General features: G+C 39.3%; 2 protein-coding genes across 5 annotated transcripts in view; both read right to left on the bottom strand.

Annotated features, from left to right (window-relative positions):
• Positions 1 to 12: 12 nt before the first annotated feature.
• Positions 13 to 6,014, bottom strand: LOC103702760 (protein DMR6-LIKE OXYGENASE 1-like). Of its 2 annotated transcripts, none has more exons than XM_008785317.6 (5): positions 5,726 to 6,013; positions 5,395 to 5,642; positions 3,235 to 3,556; positions 1,838 to 2,085; positions 13 to 394 (listed from the first exon to the last, which is right to left on the bottom strand). In XM_008785317.6, exons 1-4 carry the CDS (start codon positions 5,966 to 5,968, stop codon positions 1,840 to 1,842), a joined length of 1,059 nt encoding a protein of 352 aa, XP_008783539.3. In that variant the 5' UTR covers positions 5,969 to 6,013; the 3' UTR covers positions 13 to 394; positions 1,838 to 1,839. The 2 variants fall into 2 exon arrangements, with proteins under 2 accessions (XP_008783539.3, XP_008783540.3); XM_008785318.6 differs by lacking the exon at positions 13 to 394 and adding an exon at positions 741 to 881 and having other exon boundaries at positions 5,726 to 6,014.
• A 2,861-nt stretch (positions 6,015 to 8,875) lies between these two features.
• Positions 8,876 to 19,218, bottom strand: part of LOC103702761 (serine/threonine-protein kinase ATG1a-like) — a 30,227-nt gene continuing 19,884 nt past the window's right edge. Inside the window, exons 5-13 of one of the 3 annotated variants that reach the window (XM_008785320.5) lie at positions 18,768 to 18,861; positions 18,601 to 18,681; positions 18,392 to 18,503; positions 13,901 to 13,952; positions 13,592 to 13,731; positions 13,161 to 13,525; positions 11,456 to 11,744; positions 11,286 to 11,356; positions 8,876 to 9,385 (exon numbers count right to left, since the gene is read on the bottom strand). In XM_008785320.5, the coding sequence (XP_008783542.3) occupies positions 9,149 to 9,385; positions 11,286 to 11,356; positions 11,456 to 11,744; positions 13,161 to 13,525; positions 13,592 to 13,731; positions 13,901 to 13,952; positions 18,392 to 18,503; positions 18,601 to 18,681; positions 18,768 to 18,861 (1,441 nt within the window). In that variant the 3' untranslated portion in view covers positions 8,876 to 9,148. The remainder of the gene's footprint in view (positions 9,386 to 11,285; positions 11,357 to 11,455; positions 11,745 to 13,160; positions 13,526 to 13,591; positions 13,732 to 13,900; positions 13,953 to 18,391; positions 18,504 to 18,600; positions 18,682 to 18,767; positions 18,862 to 19,218) is intronic. The other 2 variants (XM_039126693.3, XM_088723614.2) reach the window with 2 other exon arrangements.

Raw genomic sequence — 19,218 nt, 5'->3', positions numbered from 1 at the left:
GGAGAAGACAGGTAAAAGAAGACTCAAAATATTCATTTTTATTATCACAATAATTGCTTCTTACATTAAGAAATGGACACCGCGCATACATATATAATTATTTGGAGACTTTTCTAAATATCATGTCAAGAATTGAAGTTATATAATCTTTTTTAAGATGCAAGCATCCTATTGAATGTGACTTTGTAGCCTCCTTTTCTTCTTTAGAAGACTCCACACATGTGCTATATTAATTAACTAGAATCTAAAACTCTAGTAGTACAACTTCATGCATGTATATCCTTGAAAGGCTGCACCAAATACAAAAACATCCTTGGAGATCCTTGGAGATTGCACTAGAGAGAAATTTTGAGTTCCACTTTGAATGGTGGCTCACCTGCCATATATTGTTCTCCTAAAAAAAAAAAATTACTTAATTCAATAGTATGCACATCAATGATCAACGACAATGCAAATTTACATCATGGAATAAGGATATCTTAATATAGAAAATCAAACAGTATTTCTATTTTTTTCACGTGGATCCTTTGATGTGTTCAAAATCATCTGATGATAAATGCTTTAAATCAAATAATTTAAAGCATTTATCATCAGATGATTTTGAATGCTTTAAATTATTTGATTTGAAGCATTTATCATCAGATGACTTTGAACACATCAAGGCATCTTGCAAATTGGAGTCCCCAATTCAAAACTTCTCATAGTACTACTCATAGGTGAAGCTTCGATATATAGATGGATGGTCCTTATCTCATCTATCACTTCTGCCGGTTTAATTAATGCAGAATAGGCATGTAGAAAGTAGGGAAGGAGATCCTCTCGCTTGTGTTATTCACAATCATACGATGAAGCATACTTTTAACATGGACACTGCTGAGAACCTATAAAAAATATATAAAATATGTTAAATGAGTTTTCGTAATATTTATTTCTTTAATTTCTATATGTATTAATAAATAGAGGCTTGCAAATTGCACCAACTTATAGTAGACAAACCTAGCTAATTCTCGATGTTTGTGTATTTGAAAATAGAATACTTAGTATAACTATGTATATTGTGTTCATCTTATTTATCTTTCCTTTGGAATTATAAATATTTTTCTTTTTTGCATGCATATCACCCTTAATATGCAACTTGTAAGAATATTTTTGTAAAGTTGCTATTTGCATGTATATCTTCATAAAATAACTATCTTACTTGTGTATCCTTCTTTTTTTTTCTTATTTGCATATGTACTCATACCATCGAATAAAAAATAAATAATTTAAAATTAAAATAATTGAAATATCCTTATGGGTAAACATGCAAAAAAAAATTATAAGAATATATTCTTATAAAGTCGTTATTTGCATATATATACTCTTATAAAGTTTTCTTATTGCATGTCTACCCATAAGAGTATTTCATTTTTTTAAATTTTAAACTATTTATTTTTTAATGGCCTTAATGGCATAGGTGTATATACAAAAAAGAAAAAAAAAGAAGGATATACATGCAAAATAAGTATTTTATGAGGGTATGCATGCAAATAGTAAGTTTATGAAAGTATTCATGCAATTTTGCACATTTAGGAAGATATACATACAAAAATTCTAAATATTTTACAAAATAGTTGTTCTGATCAATTAGCTGGGAGTATAATAATCTGGTTTCAATTTAGAGGACAAAATTATTATGTAGAGTTCTGATCATCTCTATCTTTTGCAGTCCCAAGTGGTATAAGTTTATAGTCCATGATTCCATATCATCGACTTTCTTTGTTTTATTTATTTATAGAATATACAACAAAGCAGATACAAGTTATCAGAATTATATAATTTGATTTGAAGCACTTACTATCAGGTGGCTTTAAACACGTCGAGCCAGCTCGCAGATTGGAGTCCTTGATTCCAAAATTTCTCATAATACTCCGCATAAGTGAAGCTTCGATAGATAGGTGGATGCCCTTTTTCAACTACCACTTCTGCTGGTTTAATTAATGCATCTGGAGATGGGCAATAGAAAGTAGGGACAGAGATCCTCTCGCTTGTCTTACTCACAACCACACGATGAAGCACACTTTTAAAACGGTCATTACTGAGAACCTATGAGAAATATACAAAATGTGTCAGAAAAATTGTCATGGCAATTATTTATTGCAGTTCTATGTGTATTAACATATAGTGGTGCACAAATTGCAACAAGCTTGCAATAGACAAACATATGTAGCTATCCATGTTCATGTACTTTAATAAACATTTAACCATGTATATTATATTCATCTTACTCATCTTCCTTTTTAGATTCATGAATAGATATTTAAACACAGTTCTAGTCAACTAGCTAGAAGCATAATAACATATTTCCATTTAAGAGGATTGAACTATTAAGTGGAGTTCATTAGGAACTCTATTTTTTGGCACTCCCAAGAGCAGCAAGTTTACAATCCATGATTCCATACCATATGCTTTTTTTCTTTTCTTTTATTTATAGAATATATTATAGTGGTATCAGTTATCAAAATTATCTTGGCCTCAAATACGTGAGAGGCAACCTACCAAAATTCAAACCAAGAGCTCACATGGATAGGGGATGCAGCCATTGGGCTGTAATCCAGTTTTGCCCTGCCAAATACTCCCTCACATAGAAGTACAGGTTTAGTTAACCCCTCTTCTTCAAAGAAAGCAACGAGCAACAGATCTAGGTTGTTTGTAGGATAAAAAGATTCATCTTCCTTCGCATGAATTCACTATTAGATCATCCACTACATAGATCTCAAAGCGAAAGAAGATGAATCCTTCTTCGGTGTGAAAGATACACCTCCAGCCTGCAACAACCACAATTATTGTCTATAATCCTACCTTAGCTTAGATAAACTTAACCTTATCTTCTAAATGATTTGTTCCGGGTCAAACTGAGACCTTGGGTTGGACACGCATGTACCATAGACTATTAGTCCGACAGCCAGATCACCCCTGAGTCAGTGACACGTCATAGCACCTGGACACCGGTTACAGACAACTTATGACGTAGAGAGCCGCGTGGTCGATCCTTACATCATAATACGAGATAGTCCAAACCAAGCCACCCAACGCACCAATCTATACCCGAACTTGGAAGAGACCGTAGGCGTGTGTTTTTGGAAGAGGAGAAACCCACGTAATGATCCGGCGTGACTTCGTCGAACACGTAACCGGGTATTCTAAGGAGTGCAGCACTAAGCCCACGAATGGAACGAAAATGTCAATTTATACCTGTATCATGTCGCCGATGTTGATGACCAAGGTATCTGGGTCTGGGTTGACGGTCACCCACTTCCCCTTCCTAAGGACTTGCAAACCAGGGACTCCATCTTGGAGAAGAATGGTAATGGCGTTGGGGTCTTTGTGGCCCGGCAGGCCGTAGGTCAGCTCCGGCTGGGGGCATGGTGGATAGTAGTTTATAGCCATGTGTTGTGCCTGCTTCCCCAGTGCCTTCACCATGTAGTCACCCTCAAGCTCCAAGCTTTCGGAGATGGCCTCTAACAGTCTCAAGACCAGCTCTCTCGCGTTCTTGCAGTACTCGGCGACAACTTGCCTGCAGGTCAATTGTTCATTCAAACATTGGTTTCTGTTGACAATTTCATAAGACTTTTTATCAATGACAAATTTCTAACTTTTGTCAAAGGATGAGCTTCGTTTTTCACCTGCCTTTTTTTTTTTGACTTGAAACAAAGTGCAGACGAAAGGAAAAAGAAAAATGAACTGGTTGAAGGCTGCCAAACCTCCCGTTCAACCACGTTCTCTTTAACAACATTATTTCACTGTAGCCAATAGATTTTGAAAGATTTATAGAGTATTATCAAAGTAATGCGACTTGTAGGGCCGAAGGCCGACTAAACTATGGTCTTTAAATTGACCATCCCAAGCGCCCCTCCAGCGTTCGATTGCGACTTGGCCGACACCGGCCTCCGTCAACAATCCCCCCGCAGCAAGCAAGCGTTCTAACTTGGCCGACACCGGCCTCCACCAACAATCCCCCCAGCAAGCAAGCGTTCTGACTTGGCCTACACCGGCCTCCGCCAACAATTCCCTCCCCCTAGCAAAGGAGTTTTTTTTTTAATCGCTTATCCTGGGAACCGAACCCGTGCCGCTGGCTCTAATACCACTGTTAAGATCAAAAGCGCTGCCATCTCACTAAAACCCGTAGGTGATAGTGAAGACTTAACCATGGTCTTTAAACCGACCATCCCAAGCGCCCCTCCAGCGTTCGATTGCGACTTGGCCCACACCGACCTCCGCCGTGGGCAAGCCTTGCTGATTTGGCCCGCACCGGCCTCCGCCAACATGACTATTATTTATCAAAACTGCCTAGCATGTAATTGTTTGAGTTTAAGATTGCAACAGTACTTATCGTTGTTTTGACGGATAATATTGGTTAATAATGGAAAAGCAGCACTCATATTTACGAAATATTACTTTTGATCCATCAGTTGAACAAAAAATAATTTCAACTAGCGTGATCAAATGATAGCCAAGAGTTACTATTTTGTCCATAAAATTTGTTCTTATAGAGTAATTATATGATAAATATAAAGTTTTTTACATGAATACCTCCTAAACGTCACATTTTATATGAATACCCTCCCAAAATTGATATTTGCATGTAAACCCTCGTAAATACTTATTATCCTTATTTTTGCATATGTACCCAAGATATCTAATGCCGTTAAAAAATTAACGATTTCAAATTAAAATGACTAAAATATTCTTAATAAGTAGATGTGCAAAAAAACATATACAAGACAATCACGATGGGAGACAAAAAGGTAATTTTAAAATTCTATTTTATTTTTAATTAAAATATATGTGGTTTTTATTAACTGTGTTAGAAGAATCATTGTATTAGGGGCATTTGTGCAAAAACAGTGTTTTATGAGGGTACAGAAATAAATATAAATTTGAAGAGGGTATCCATGCAAATTTAAATTTTTAGAAGGATATTCATACAAAAAAATTCTAATATAAGAACTCAAGATCTCATCCAAAATAGCTAGTCGGATGGTATTTTTTGGATTTTTTGGTCCTGTATAAGTACTCAAGATCTATCGCATAGGTCCCGATCGGTTCATGTTCAATCTCCATGAGGCCATACTGCAGTTTCTCCTAATCTATACAGGCTATGAGCCGAGTTCGCTCTAATATTACTTACAACAACACGAGAATCTCATCCAAAATAGCAAGACAAAAGATATTTTTTGGATTCTTTGTTTTTGTATAAGTACTCAAGATTTTCTTAGCGAATAATCGGTGTGGGACTATTTGTGTGTATATATCAAACCATGATCTCGAACGCAGATGGATTTCTTAAGGGAAAAATAAAGAGAAAAGACAAAAGTAATCTCAAATGGTATAAAAGTTTTGATTTTTCTGTACCTAAAACATGGAGGATTGCAGGGCCACTCGTCCACGAAATTCTCGAGAGGGTAGCAATGGAGTCTTAAGTAATCCCTCCAGCTGCTAGCTTTCTCGGTCTTCACGTTGAAGCTGGTCGAGAGCCTGGTCGTCTTTGCAGGATCGTCGGAGTAGCTCTTCAACCTTTCAGACTCCGGCAAATGAAAGAATTCCTTCGCAACACGTAGCATGCCTTCAATGACATCCTTTGGGATGCCATGATTCGTAACCTACAAAATCCACCACAGACTAAAGGGAAGACAAAGCTTTAAAATGACACCTGACGCGTTAAACACCATTTCCAACGTACTACCTGGAAGAATCCGTCATTCTCGCATGCTATTCCAATTTCTTCAACTACCCGGGAGCGATTAGTGCCGGCGAGGCCTTGAAGGTCTACGATAGGAATCGTCGTATCCGATGTCTCCACATTGAGCAGGTCAGGACGGTCGGACGCTGGCCTGATGTAGTTGGAGGGGACGTATTCAACAAAGGAAGAAACAAGATCGCTTAGGAGAACCTTGGTAGGAACAGTAGTGGCCATGGGAGAAGACATGTTAGGGAAAAACCTAGATTTTAGCGCTATGTTTCTGGTGACTAACTGGCTCGCTTATCTCCTATAAATAGCTGTTAATAGAGTTGGATGTGATGTACATTCTTACCAAGTGGGCCTATACTTCAGTTTTTTCTGGACATCCAAATCAACAAGCGCTTATCAGCTTCGGCAAAAACCGAAAAACGTCTTGGTGTTCACACATGGATGGGGTCGGCAACCATGCCGACATTATCCCAATCATAATCTCTGAATCTATTTTAACTTTTTTCTGGCGATATTATTATGGCGCCGGATTATTATTTGCGTGCTTTTTTTGTTTGGCGTGACAACCAAAACCCAATCATAATGTCCGAGTCTATTTTTTAGTCAATCTGGCTTCTTTACCTCAAAAAACAAAAATCTCGCTTATCTCTTCTGGCGATATTCTTGGGGCCAGATTTGTGTTTTAATGCTTTTTTGTTGGCTTACGTGTGAAACGCAAGTTTAATGACATCAGCCAGAATTTATTATTATTTGCGTCAACCGTGAGGTGGGCTTCTGACGTTATTATCAAGCCGCATTTGGAGAGTCGGTGGAGTAGGCGCCGCATTTGGCATTCTGGCCTTTCATCCTGTAAGAGAGCTTCTTTATCTTTTCTTCTTTTTTAGGCCAAGCTTGTGACAGGACGCCATGGAATTGCTGTTCCCACTGCCGACGGGTGGCGTCATGGTTCTGGTAGAAGGCAGCTCAACAATGGAGCCAGTTGTACCAAGGCTTATGGCCACTAGCTAGACGCGTAATGTCCGTTCTAATATGTGACACGAGATTCACAGTATCAAATTCTTGTGTGGGTGCATCCTAGCTAGCTACTGTAGCTAGTCAAGGGCCGGGCAGGGGGAGAGCCTGGCTGAGCAAGGAATCTGTCCTAAAAATTTGCTATGAGGAAATCTATTGGATCTAAGAGTCATCCAGTCATTGATTTTTATTCTTTTAATAAGTAATCTAATTATTTTGTTCATCTTGATGGAGGAGTTTTCAGTATTTTCAATCGGTTTAGGTACAATTTTCTATGCACAAGTCTTTTGATGATGTCTCTTTTGCTGTTGTCTAGTGAAAGGAAAATGAAGTATTGTGACATGGTGCAAATTTTGAAATGGACAACCCGATGGCCGGTCATCCTTAGGCGCAGGTTTGTCGGCATGTGAAAGAAGTTTTAAATTTTAATTGCAATATAAGATAGCGCCGCGCTCTCCGCCCATAACAACCGCATTTTTAGGCAAGTTGGCATTTTTAAACATGCTCACCAATATTTTAAAGTAATTTTAAAAAATTTTAGAAAAGTTTGAAAATTTTAAACCTAAAAATAACATTCGTCGCAGCACAAAATTGCCATCGTCCTGCAGCCCGGCTGCCGACCATGCGCCGTTTCATTGCAAAGACAGGAGGGAGACAATGGTTGAGGGAGAGTGAGTGAGAGGAAAAATCCCTCACCCACAAACACACACCCATACACACAAACACACGGATGGGGAAGAAAGCGGCAGGGAGGGAGAGAGAGAGAGAGAGAGAGAGAGAGAGAGAGAGAGACGGTGGAAGAGGACGTGAAGGATGGTGGAGGTGAGAGGGTTGAGGGTAGAAACACGAGAGGCGGTGGGGTTGAAGGCGTGCGGGAGGCAGGAGAGTGATCGGGAACGCAAGTGAGGGCTTGAACGAAGGCACGCCGGCGTTGGGTGGACGAGCGAGAGGAGACGTGAGAGAGGCGGCGGGATGGAGGCGTGCGAGGGGAAAAGAGCACGGGAGAGAGTGAGAGAGGCGGTGGCGAGGGGAGCTGTGTCGGATGCGGCGAGACAAACGGGGGCGTCTCTGCTTTCACAGGGCGCGGCCCCTGTTTTCCAAGCATTTTCTCAGGCTGGCGCGCGAGTAGTGTTGGGTTAGACTTCGATTTCATCCAAGCTTCTATGACAACACGTCAACCAAGACGCGCGTGACAGCCACTTTGGAAATCAAGTACATGCCGGCCATGGCGCCCCAGCCTCATTATTTCATATCCATCACTCCTATAACCTGCATCAACTTTTTCCATGTCAAGAGTCAGTGAACTTTCATATTTTTATGTCAAGAATCAGTGAAATGCCGAGGCCCTGCTGAGGCAGCCCTCACAAGGCTATGACAGGTCAAGAGAGCCAATGCCAGAAGAACGCCACACTATCCATGCCTATTGCACACTCCGTCCACGTACTGAACCAGCCACCTATGAGATCCCCTGACTAACATGAGACATCAAAAGTCACCTGTAAATTAAAGGGAGCTGCTTAACCAAGATATGGGCCAATGGACAAGGATTTAGGGACCTAGCCACCGAGTAGGATTAGAACATGAGCAACATCAATGGACCAACACAAAATATTCTAGATCCTTTCATAAAGGGTATGCCAAGTTTGCAAAATGTGACAACTGTCCAGCTTCAGAGGCACAAAGCTCTGCAACACAATGGATAAAGCAAATACCGATTGAAGCTCTGAACAGGGGGACATATCAAGAGTAAAACAATCTGAAATAACAAGGGAACATACCATAAGTAACATTCTTTTAAGGGCTCTATTGCGATGCATGGACATACATCATTCAGGACCAGGAAAAAAAAAAGAAATATCTATTAGTGATTCTGGTTTTAATTAAATTTATCACGCCAACAGTGAGATGACACAATCTGAAAGAGCTTAAAGCCTGATTGGATTGCAATTGAGAAGAGCAGACCCCTGAATTGTAGGGATGTTGACTGATGCAACTTCACATTAGTAATTACATTTGCTCGATCAAACTGTTGATTGGCTGAGAACATGCTAGAGTACCCAAACATGATATGAACCAAAAACCTGAATGAACATCTAAATAGCACCACCAGTAGGAATGATCCCAAACTGAGAGTTCAACAACAAAAAGATTACAAATTCAACTTGATATTGACAATGATTTATATACACAGTTTATAGTTATTTTATGTACAATGGCATCAAGCTATAAGACAGATTATGTACATTCCTTTGCATATGAGGAGCTCTGTAACCAACCATTGAGGGAACCCAACTACTCGTGGATCAGCTTTGTCACCTCTAAAAGAAAACTTGATTAGAATATGGAGGTCTGACAAACAATGACTGGTTTTGTGATTAGCCGTTATCCAAGATGAGTCATAGCTATTTACTTGCTGGAAGATTCATTAGTTGGTTTGTCAGTTAGTTGTGCCATATGAGACTTGTCTAGATGGCTTCTTAAATTCATAATGTATCTCTGTATCCGTTGCCGGTCAGACGGAGGGAGTGAAAATGTGGGGTTCAGCGGGAGTGACACTGCTTCCACCATAATAAATGTAAGCAACATGATTGCTCTCGAGTATGATGCAATTGCTCCACTCCTGTGTCCCATAACTTCATCCACCTGAAAATAAGGAACATTAAACCAGAAAATAGTGATAACAGAAGATGAAAACAACAGGCATAAATGCCAAAACTTTTCATTTATTGTATAACTAGGAATGACAGGAAAAAGACAACAACGAAAAATGTCATCAAAGCCAACTTCAGAAAGTTTTTGACAGAGCCTGGGGAGTTGCAATTTCCTAGATTCAGTTGGCCACAACAGCCAACGCCTACAATGAGACCAGGATGTTAAACTAGATTAGAAAAGGGGAAGTGGAATATTCATGCCACTATAGTCTCTAACTATGTGTGTTATTTTTGCAATAGTTGCCTCCCCATTCCAGGCAAGACATTAAGACATTGTTTACTCAGAAGCCAGAACCTGCCTCATGCGTCATCCGTATCATACCTGATCTAGAATCTGGCTCTCCAACCAGCATAGTCACAATTCCAGCAATCAGGAACAATTCGGCAATGTTGAAAAATTCAAAATTCAGCAAAAATATCAAAAAAATCAAAAAAAAATCAGAGAAAAAGAATAATAAAAAAACAAATATTTATAACATATATTATAAAATAATAGAAGTTCATAATCAGAATTGTTGATGATGAATTCTGGAAGCCCAGCAACAGAACAGATTTTTTTTTTTCTTTGAGAATGACTTGAACCTATAACTGCGAACAAGAGTTGCGGGCCCCTGCCATGTTGGAGGTTGAAAAAAAGTAACGAAGGAAAGAATAGGACAAAAGAGAAGGAAAAGAGTATGGGACATAAGGAATGGCCCTTTAGCTTCCCTTTCTAAAAAAGGCGATTTATTACTACTCTTGCAATTCTAATCCACAAGTCCATCCCATGACAATAAATATTGGTGTCATAGCCCACCTTGGTTCCTCGATGCTCGAGCATGTACACAGAATCATGGCACCTGAGCTCTTTTTGTTCTCCATGAATAATTCATGGGTTTGCGAATTATTTGCAATTTTCTTGAATTTGATGATAAATTCATGATGCATTAACGAATGTCCGAATTATTCACCAGACAGTTTGGTTTAATAGCTAATCATGAATAATTTATGAATAACAAATTTTTCAAAAATTCACCGATTACTGTGACTATGTTGACCCGCACATGCTTCCCACTTTTAGTTCTCTTTAGACAAGTTATGTTGCATACTTTTATATAAACTATCAAAACCTGCATTGAAGAAATCATATTTCATGCTGTTACTATTATCATTATTGAGAGAGAGAGAGAGAGAGAGAGAGACTTCGTTTTCTGTATAGTCCTTTTTGAAATAATAGGCTATGAACAAGAAGGGTTAATAATGAGGATCAATATACCAAAACTAGAGATCACGTGTACTATGAGTCAGCCAAGGATTTCCCAAAAGTGTAAAGGCGTGCAGTAATCAAATTGACAACCTGATTACATTCCAAAACAGGTTGCACTATTTCATTATTACCAGTGCAAGCCTTTTACTTTTGAGCAAGTGGACAGATCTTCTTATATGTTATAGCAGGGTTCCTATGATTATAAGTTACCCTTTATTCATGTAAATTTCAATAAAAAAAAGATCATAAGCAAACAATTTGTGATATCCAAATCACTCAGATGTTGATTTTTGTTTAGGAACTTCGAGTCAGTAACAAAATCACTTAAACTTATGCAAGAAAAAGATGACAAGAATATGGTATGAAAATTGCGTAGATGGGTGCTTGTTTGAGTCTGATCCTGCATAAAGTCTAACAGGCGAAAGACTATTGATGAGACAAAAGTAGCAACAGCAGTCCATGTCATTTGTACTATAAAACTCCAGCACCCATGAAGTCCTTTTAAAAACTGTATCAGCTGGCATTGCATTTTACTGTTGCTAATCAAGATAATTAAACAGATAAAGGGAAGAAATTGATTACTTACAGCACCACTTTTCCCGGAAGCTAAAGCTGTTTGAAATATAATCTCCATAGCATCTGGCATCTCCAAATCACCTAAAACACATGATGGTTCTTAAAATGACAATCTGTAAATTGAAATTGCTTAACATATTGATGATTGGCAGAAATATCATCAGTTATTGGCCAAACCACCTATATCCCGCAAGCTATTAGAGATCTCTTCAGCTCGATCATATGCAACAACAAATCCCTCCTCTGCCCATGAGCAAACAGATGATGGCTTCAAGAAATCGACTCCCTCTGCTATGTTCAGAGACATATGACCTTTTTGATGAGATGGATACTCATTAGCAGAAGTATTGAGAGTATCTGTCTCAGTTTTGGAGGCCACCCATAAATTACATATGCGTAGGGCTTCTTTCCATACAGCTAAAGTCACGAGTTCAAGTGAAAATGATTCCAGATGCAGTCCTTCATGAAGCTGTAACCATCACAACTCATCATCAGATACATCTTTTCAACGAGAGATTTTTTTCCAGTTTATGCTAGTGAGAAGGTAAGAGCTGCATCCCCATAGCAGCATGTCAAGTTTTAATAGTTTATATGACAGGTTTGTTTGATGAAATTTGTGTGTCCAAACTGAGATAGCTTGTTCAACATCCTACTGCCATGCTATGCCAGAATTGTCAAGGTGGGATCCAAAGGGAACTTAAAAATCGGTGAGTTCCAAAAAAAATATGAGGACCTAATATCGTTAAGAAAGAGCACTGACCTATAAGCATAACCATCAAGCCTTGTTGCAATTATTTGGGGTTAGGTTTAGGAGTCCTTATTCAACAAGAATTCCAATTTTGGCTGCCTCTAATGCTATTTCAAGCTTTTCCATATCTTTTCTCACAACCTTCCACCGTGCTACCTTAGGTTTTTTTGCTAAAATGCTACCTTCGGTTTTCTCCTCTACATACATCTTTTCGAAGGATTATCACAATTTTTTAGGGAAAAAATAGAGTAGAAAGGAAACACAACTATCTTTATCAAAGTATATGTCCATTCGATCTTTCTAAAATGAGATAGTTAGACCCACCTTTTAGGAACTTTGTCAGAAATAAAACCTCCGTCATTTGGCATGCGATAGCTAACATCAAGTATCTTCTCAATAGCTAGATAGTTTGATAAATACCTTCCCTTAACTAGTTAAACAGGCTGTGATTGTTCATTCTTCTATAGGATATTAAACCTCAAATCATCACCATCCTTCCCATCACTGGTTTGTTGGCCTTCCTCTTATATTTGGCATCTCCTTGTTTGACCATTGCAGAACCAGCATTATACAACTGTCCCAGCATTTCTTCTTGGTTATGGGTTCTTCTTTGGCACTAGGCTTCTCTAGTTGCAAACAATTCGTACAAGTGCACAATGTTGCCTTACTCTTTAATTGACACAATATGTTCATTTATTCCTACCAAATCACTTTATTTGAGGTTTCATTTCTTTGAAATTTTGTTACTACCTTTGATTCTGTTTTCAACCTCCATCCATGGATACCAGCTCTAAGTAGTGTTTAGATATATTTTTCACCAGAAATCCGGATTCGGATCCAAGAAAATCCTTATAATCCGGTCCGAATCCATATCCAGGAGAAATTATAACCAAATACCGGTAGCCGTATTGAGATCCAATCGGATATGAAAACTTCTATCTGATTCCGGTCCAGACCAGATACAGAAACAAATAGAGTCAGATACGATATGAATTTTCAGCCCTAGAAAAGATGCAGATAACTGGCAATTGATACAGCTGCAGCTATCATGATTTCAAAACTTATAGTACTTCTAGAGCATTCTAGAGCATCCAAACAGAAATTGAATACATGCAGCTTCAACTAGAACTTGCATACCTTTTGTTGTGCTAATTCTGTGAGGGCATTTACATACTGACTTAGAAGCTGAAGCCTAGTGAAATGATACGATGATGATGTCTCCTGCACATCTTCCAATGCAGTAGATGTCTGTGATGTTGATAACAGAGCAGACAAATGGCTCCCCACACTCTCCACTCCACAAATAGAACTAACAGCTAGCTCCCTAGTTTGCATCAGACCAGCAGCACCCTTGCCAGTCATCTTTTGCCTGTAACTAGGAGGTCTAGTTGTAGAATTATCTCGCAAGGATGTCTCAAGTGAAGAAAATAAAGTCTCCATAGAAGCAAAATTAGCAGGAACAAGAACATATTCTTGTTCAATAGAGTCGAAGGAGTCGGCAACTGGACATATACTCGAGATTAGATCAGTCAACAACAAACAACCTCAGAGCAAGCTTGAAAACTCACCTTTTGAAGTATCTGTGAATGAAAGCCCTCGATCCATGCTTTCAGTCTTCATGGGATGCACATCTGAAGAATTCAATGGATCATCATCTCCTAAGTTAACATCTGCAGTATTATGTGACTCCACAGCCGTTCCACTTATCCTACATGTTAACATTAGACCATCAAAATCTATTTAATTGAAGTGTTTTTATAGATATCAAATAGATTTAGGAACTTCATAACTTTAATTCTTTGATAGAGACAATTAAGCAAATTTCTCCTCATTAATATCACAAATTAATATACAAGAACATGACGTTTAAAGTAAACCTTGGCGCCAAGAACCTGTGGTTGAAGAAATCTTCAAATGCTAGTCTCTCCTCTGCAAAATAATTGAAAAACTGAAATTGTCAAAACTTATTTTGGTGGTGTAACTGTGCCTGCTATGTCAGGCTCGAGACAAAAAGAAGACTTCCTTTTAGACTGAATTAAAGCATATTGGAGCTTTTTTTTCTACAGCATGTTTTCGATAATAGTAACAACAATTACCCAGCATAATACAGTGGTAAAAAGCAAAGAAAACACATCAAGAAATAAATGTTTAACAAACACAAGTATCTTCAATACATATACAAGGTGATAACAAAATTAGAACCCACTGTCTTCCATTTCAAGGCTCTAGTGCTTGCTATATCCATAACAAACAAGTTCTTCCTCAACTACTTTGGTGACAACTTATTGTTTCTTTTTCCTCTTATTCTCTGCATCTTGAAAATTTAAAATAAGGTGGAGCGAAAGGGTAGATAAATACACAGTGTCACCATAATCTTTATCTCTCTGTGCATGTGCATGTGTATGTGCATTTGTATACAGTTTAAGGGTGGCAAAATTTTGTTCAACCTGTCCAACCAACCCAGTCTAACACAGGGTAAACTGGGTCCAGAAAATATATCCCTTGCCTGGGAACACCCGGAAAAGAAAAATGTCAGAAGTTAAAACCTCTGCTTCTGGGTCTGGATCTGTAATCTCGAACAAACTGGGTTCTTATATAGGACTTCAAAACCACGTCAAGAACTGGCCATGTCTGGATCCATAAACATACGAAATTAGGATTCTTACTACAGGCTTCGAGACCAGATCAAGTCCCGATTTATAAATCTGGAAAAATTTGAGGTTCTTGCGACAAGGTTTAAAAGAGACCATCAAAAGCAACTAGACCATCAACCACTCTAACAGAAAGCTTCATGAGAGCCTGCCAATGTGAAATTTGAGCATAAAAACACTTCCATTTGACCCAACGCTGAAAGGGAGAGTTTTCCATCGCATCAAGAATCATTTTAATTGGAGATCAGATGATCAAGTTGTGGCCATTTTAATAAGCACTGATCGCTAAAATTTGTTGACAAAGTTGCTGGTGATTACCATTTTACATTTCCATATCTAGTCCAACCCAGAGACTAATTTTGTCAATTTTCTGAGCTATTTTTCTTACTTTTCTTCATTAGAAAATTTTTGTTCCTAAAGATATAGATCCAATTAGGCTTAAAAAAGAAAAAAAAATTTGTTGTTTCTTATATTTTCCTCACTTTAAGTCTGGAATGGATTAAGCAATGAATCATACAGTTTATGGAACCCTGCAACTGTTAACCTTGTATACTAAACTATTGTCATTCTATGAGTAAAGTTGAGATTTCTCTTCAATTCCCTTGTATCGTGAGGCACCGAGCAAAAACCTGTGGTGAGGCTATAATTTAGAAAGTGACCTTGGCAAGAATGGGTTTCTTTAACCATGCCTTATGAAGGCTGTGGGTGCAAGACCAAAGGTTGATTAGGAAGACATGTAAGGTATTTTGTTTGTTGTTGGTTATCCCTAAAAGGCTACCCCTTGTTGCTTTCTTCTTAATTGTATCACGTCCACATCTTTTACATTCTTGTGCTTCCACATAATTTATCTCTTCAATTTGTCCTAGAGAAATGGGTTCCCAATCCCCTACATGCATCACATACATAATTTTTGTACACCAGTTTTTTTCTTTTTAGATCTAATAAAGCTATTAAACATCAATTGAAACTCCAAAACTGAGGTCATGTTCAAATCAGACCAGATTGAAACCAAACCATTGTGGTCTAAACTTAAAAACTTAAAACTGTGGTTCCTACCAAATTAGTATACAAGCCAAATAGTTCACAGAACAAAGCCTTCGGAATCTGATACAAGCTGGTCCAACTCAGACCAAATACTGAGACAAGCTGTTAGATGCAAGATCGAAAACCATCAAAAGTTTAAACAACATGGATCACCTTCTAGTGCGGACACCAATGCCAGGTCACCGGTCACTCGGGTCTACGGAAGTGATTTTATGTTATTTGGGCTTATTAAGGTATTTTGTTATTTGACAGTCTTTATGGCTTATTTTGATATTTCGTCATTTTGAGGCTCTTTTGTGAGACTAGTTTCTTTTTAGGGGTCTTTTGCATTTTCTGGGTCTTAAAAATATATTGTACCGTACATCGTTTAGGGTTATGTTATGAATGAAAAAAATTTGATTCCCTTTCTTTTAGCTCTATCGTGTGAAACCTGAGCGGGGTTAAGTGCCAGGCCTAGTATTTCTTCCTCTTCCTCCCTCCTCTTTCCTTCCCTATTTCTCCACTCTCCTTCTTCTCTCTTTCTTTCTTTTCCTGCTGTCCGGCATCAGCATTGGTATCAGAGCTCTGGCATGTGAAACCCTGAGCCCGAGCTGCTGTGGGCTGTGGCCATCCCGTGGGGTTCAGGCTCCACAGAGGAAACAAAGGAAGACCCTTCTTCCCTGTTCCTATGGCCAGCCTCTGTTCCCCTTTCCCCTCCCAGCAACTCGATAGAGAAGACCGCCGCCGCGGCCTAAACCCCAGCCACAACTGCTACCCAAGGCCGGATTCGGAGAGAAGGGGCACCACCGCACTGCCCTCCATGAGATCCGAGAAGAGGAGCTTCGCTCGGGTCTGGAAGAGGCCGTGCTGCACCCCGCTTCCCGTGTCTGTGGCCGCCGCGTGCCACCCGCGGCCCCAAGCTTGACCGTCACCACGGAAGCAGGTAAACGAACAAACCCTAGTCTCAAAGCCCCACGAAGGAGCCAGTCGGTAGTGGGTCTCCAGAGTGGGTGCGCCCGCTAACCCAAATCCAGTCGGATTAAAAAAAAATTTGTATCGGGTGCGTAATGGGTTACCGAAGTGGGTCGTGCCTGCTAACCCGAACCCTATCGGATCCCAATTAAAAAAAAAAAGAGGAAAAGAAAAATACTTGTTCATCTTCTTTCTCCTTTCTCTTCCGTTTCCGCCATCGCTGCCCAAGCGCCGCCTCGCCGTCTCACCTTTGCGGCGACCACCTCCGCCGTCGCCGCCTCCGCCGCTCCGCCCTTGCCGTCGCAGCTTCGCGCCCTCACATTCGCTTGCCGCCCCGAGCCCTATCGCCACCCCCACAACCCTCTCCCTTCCTTCTGCTGCACTCCGCTTCCTCGCTTCCTCGCCGCTCTTCACTTGTTCTTCCCCGTCGCCGCCCAAGCCCCACTGTCTCCCCTTCCCCTCTCGTTGACTCTAGGATTAAAGTATGGTGGCCAGATGACATGGCATTTTATGATGGTGTTGTCAATCCTTTTGATCCTGTTTCAAAAAGGTATAAGATTCCTTACAATGATGGTGACATAGAGATACTGTTACTCAAGAATGAACGTTGGAAATTTGTCGAAAGGGATGGCAAAACAGATGGGGGACTGGCAAAAGATATCTCAAATCCTGATGCTTCTTCAGAATTGCGACGAGATAAAAGGGCAAAAAAAAAACCTTCAAGTTCTGTTTCAAAACATTCAAAGATGGAGGCATCCAGCGCTTTTTGGTTCGTTGGAGCAGATGGTCAGAGTCTGATTCCACTTGGATCATGCAAGATGAGCTTCAGCAAATTGACTCGGACCTTTTGGAGTACTACCAGGGCTACATCGAGCCACGCTCGTCGAGATCGACTTCTTTCCACCTAGGGGGAGCTGGTGCAGACACTAGTACCAGGTCACCCGTCACTCGAGTCTACGGTTGCCGCAGAAAGATGGTCCAGCCAGTTTGATTTTATTTTAGGAGTGATTTTATGTTATTTGGGTTTATTATGATATTTTGTTATTTGACAGCCAATAGGGCTTATTTTAGTATTTCGTTATTTTGAGGGTCTTTTGTTAGACTAGTTTCTTTTTAGGGATCTTTTACATTTCCTTGGTCTTATAAATATGTTGGACCGTACATCGTCTAGGGTTATGCTATGAATGAAAAAAAAATTGATTCTCTTTCCTTTAGCTCTGACATGTGAAACCCTGAGCTGGGCTAGGTGCAAAGCCTAGTTCTTCTTCCTCTTCCTCCCTCCTCTCTCCTTCCCTATTTCTCCTCTCTCCTTCTCTCTTTCTTTCTTTCCCTGCTGTCCGGCATCACCTTCCCATCATTATCAGTCCAAACTAGATCAGCAAATGTGTATCAAGACCTATGAAACCAGATGACTTGCAGTAGAACAACGTACAACATTTTCCTCCATTGTGATGCATTTAGTTTTTGATAACAACATCTGAGCTCCTGAATCAACATAAAACATATAGTAATTAACAGAATAAGTGATGACGGGCAAGTGCTGAATCAAATCCAAGAATTAGGTAGACTTCCTTTGGATGTCTGCACATATGCTTTCCAGTACATAAATATAATATAACCAAGCATTAAGAATTCTCAGCATAGATTGGCTATGAGAGGCTTTTAAATGACATAAGATTATGAAATCCTAATTATGCCATGTAGTAAATGGAACATCTTTACCTGGTTTTCGACGTAGAAGACTTCTACAGAGATCAATACAATCAGGATGCAAGTCCATCAGAACATCTTCTGGAAACTGCAGTTCATTAGATGCCAATATGTTCTGGAAAAGCTGTTATCACAAGAGAAACAGAAAGAGAATTATAAGGAACCACATGAACTAGTTTCTATTGTATGCAAAGCATTACAAATAATTGAAAAATATAAACCTGAAAATGAGTATTTCCATCAAAAGGTAGCTTCCCTGTGACCAGCTGGAACAGAATTGCTCCCACACTCCATAAGTCAACCTGCATTTATCCATTTCATAATTGAACAATATAAAGAGTTGCAGAAATTCACAAGTACAACCTATATACAAGTTCTTTTATCACACCTTGGGACCATATTGTTTATCCTCCATAATCTCTGGAGCCATGTATAAAGGGGAACCACAAAGTGTGTCAGCTAACCCTTGAGGCATCAGATACCTGGCAGAAAGTTATTTCCAATAAGAAGTTAGCAGAGTAGCATATTAAGACTTCAATATAGCTGCTATCTGAGTGACACATCTGTGCGTGTTTTGATGTCTGACTCAAGAAGGTTCATTTAACTAGCAACAATCCAAGTTTAGTGCTGAGATGATCTCAAAATAGTATCAAGCCAAGCTCAAGATCACATAGCCCACTTGTTTTCAGCTTAATTAAGATATATACAGAAACATATAGAAATATCTCCTACTACATTTAAAGGGAACTCTCTGAGGGTCCGTTGTTGGTTCGATGGTTCGATGGCAAGTGACGAAAGATTAGAACTAAGTGAGCAGTTAGAGAGCTTCAAAAGAAAAG

The sequence above is a fragment of the Phoenix dactylifera genome, chromosome 6 (assembly GCF_051530095.1).
Source record: "Phoenix dactylifera cultivar Ajwa chromosome 6, Ajwa_hap1_PhDact_Kaust_v1.1, whole genome shotgun sequence".
NCBI classification, from domain to species: domain Eukaryota; kingdom Viridiplantae; phylum Streptophyta; class Magnoliopsida; order Arecales; family Arecaceae; genus Phoenix; species Phoenix dactylifera.
Note: the sequence above shows the minus strand (reverse complement) of the source record. Positions and strands in the feature narration are given on the sequence as shown.

What these genes read in the sequence shown, in the direction of transcription:
- LOC103702760 (XM_008785318.6), bottom strand. Translation starts at nt 5,968, where the DNA reads ATGTCTTCTCCCATGGCCACTACTGTTCCTACCAAGGTTCTCCTAAGC. An exon ending in AGAATGACGGATTCTTCCAG is followed by an intron (nt 5,643 to 5,725) that starts GTAGTACGTTGG and finishes TGGATTTTGTAG; the next exon opens with GTTACGAATCATGGCATCCC. An exon ending in TGCAATCCTCCATGTTTTAG is followed by an intron (nt 3,557 to 5,394) that starts GTACAGAAAAAT and finishes ATTGACCTGCAG; the next exon opens with GCAAGTTGTCGCCGAGTACT.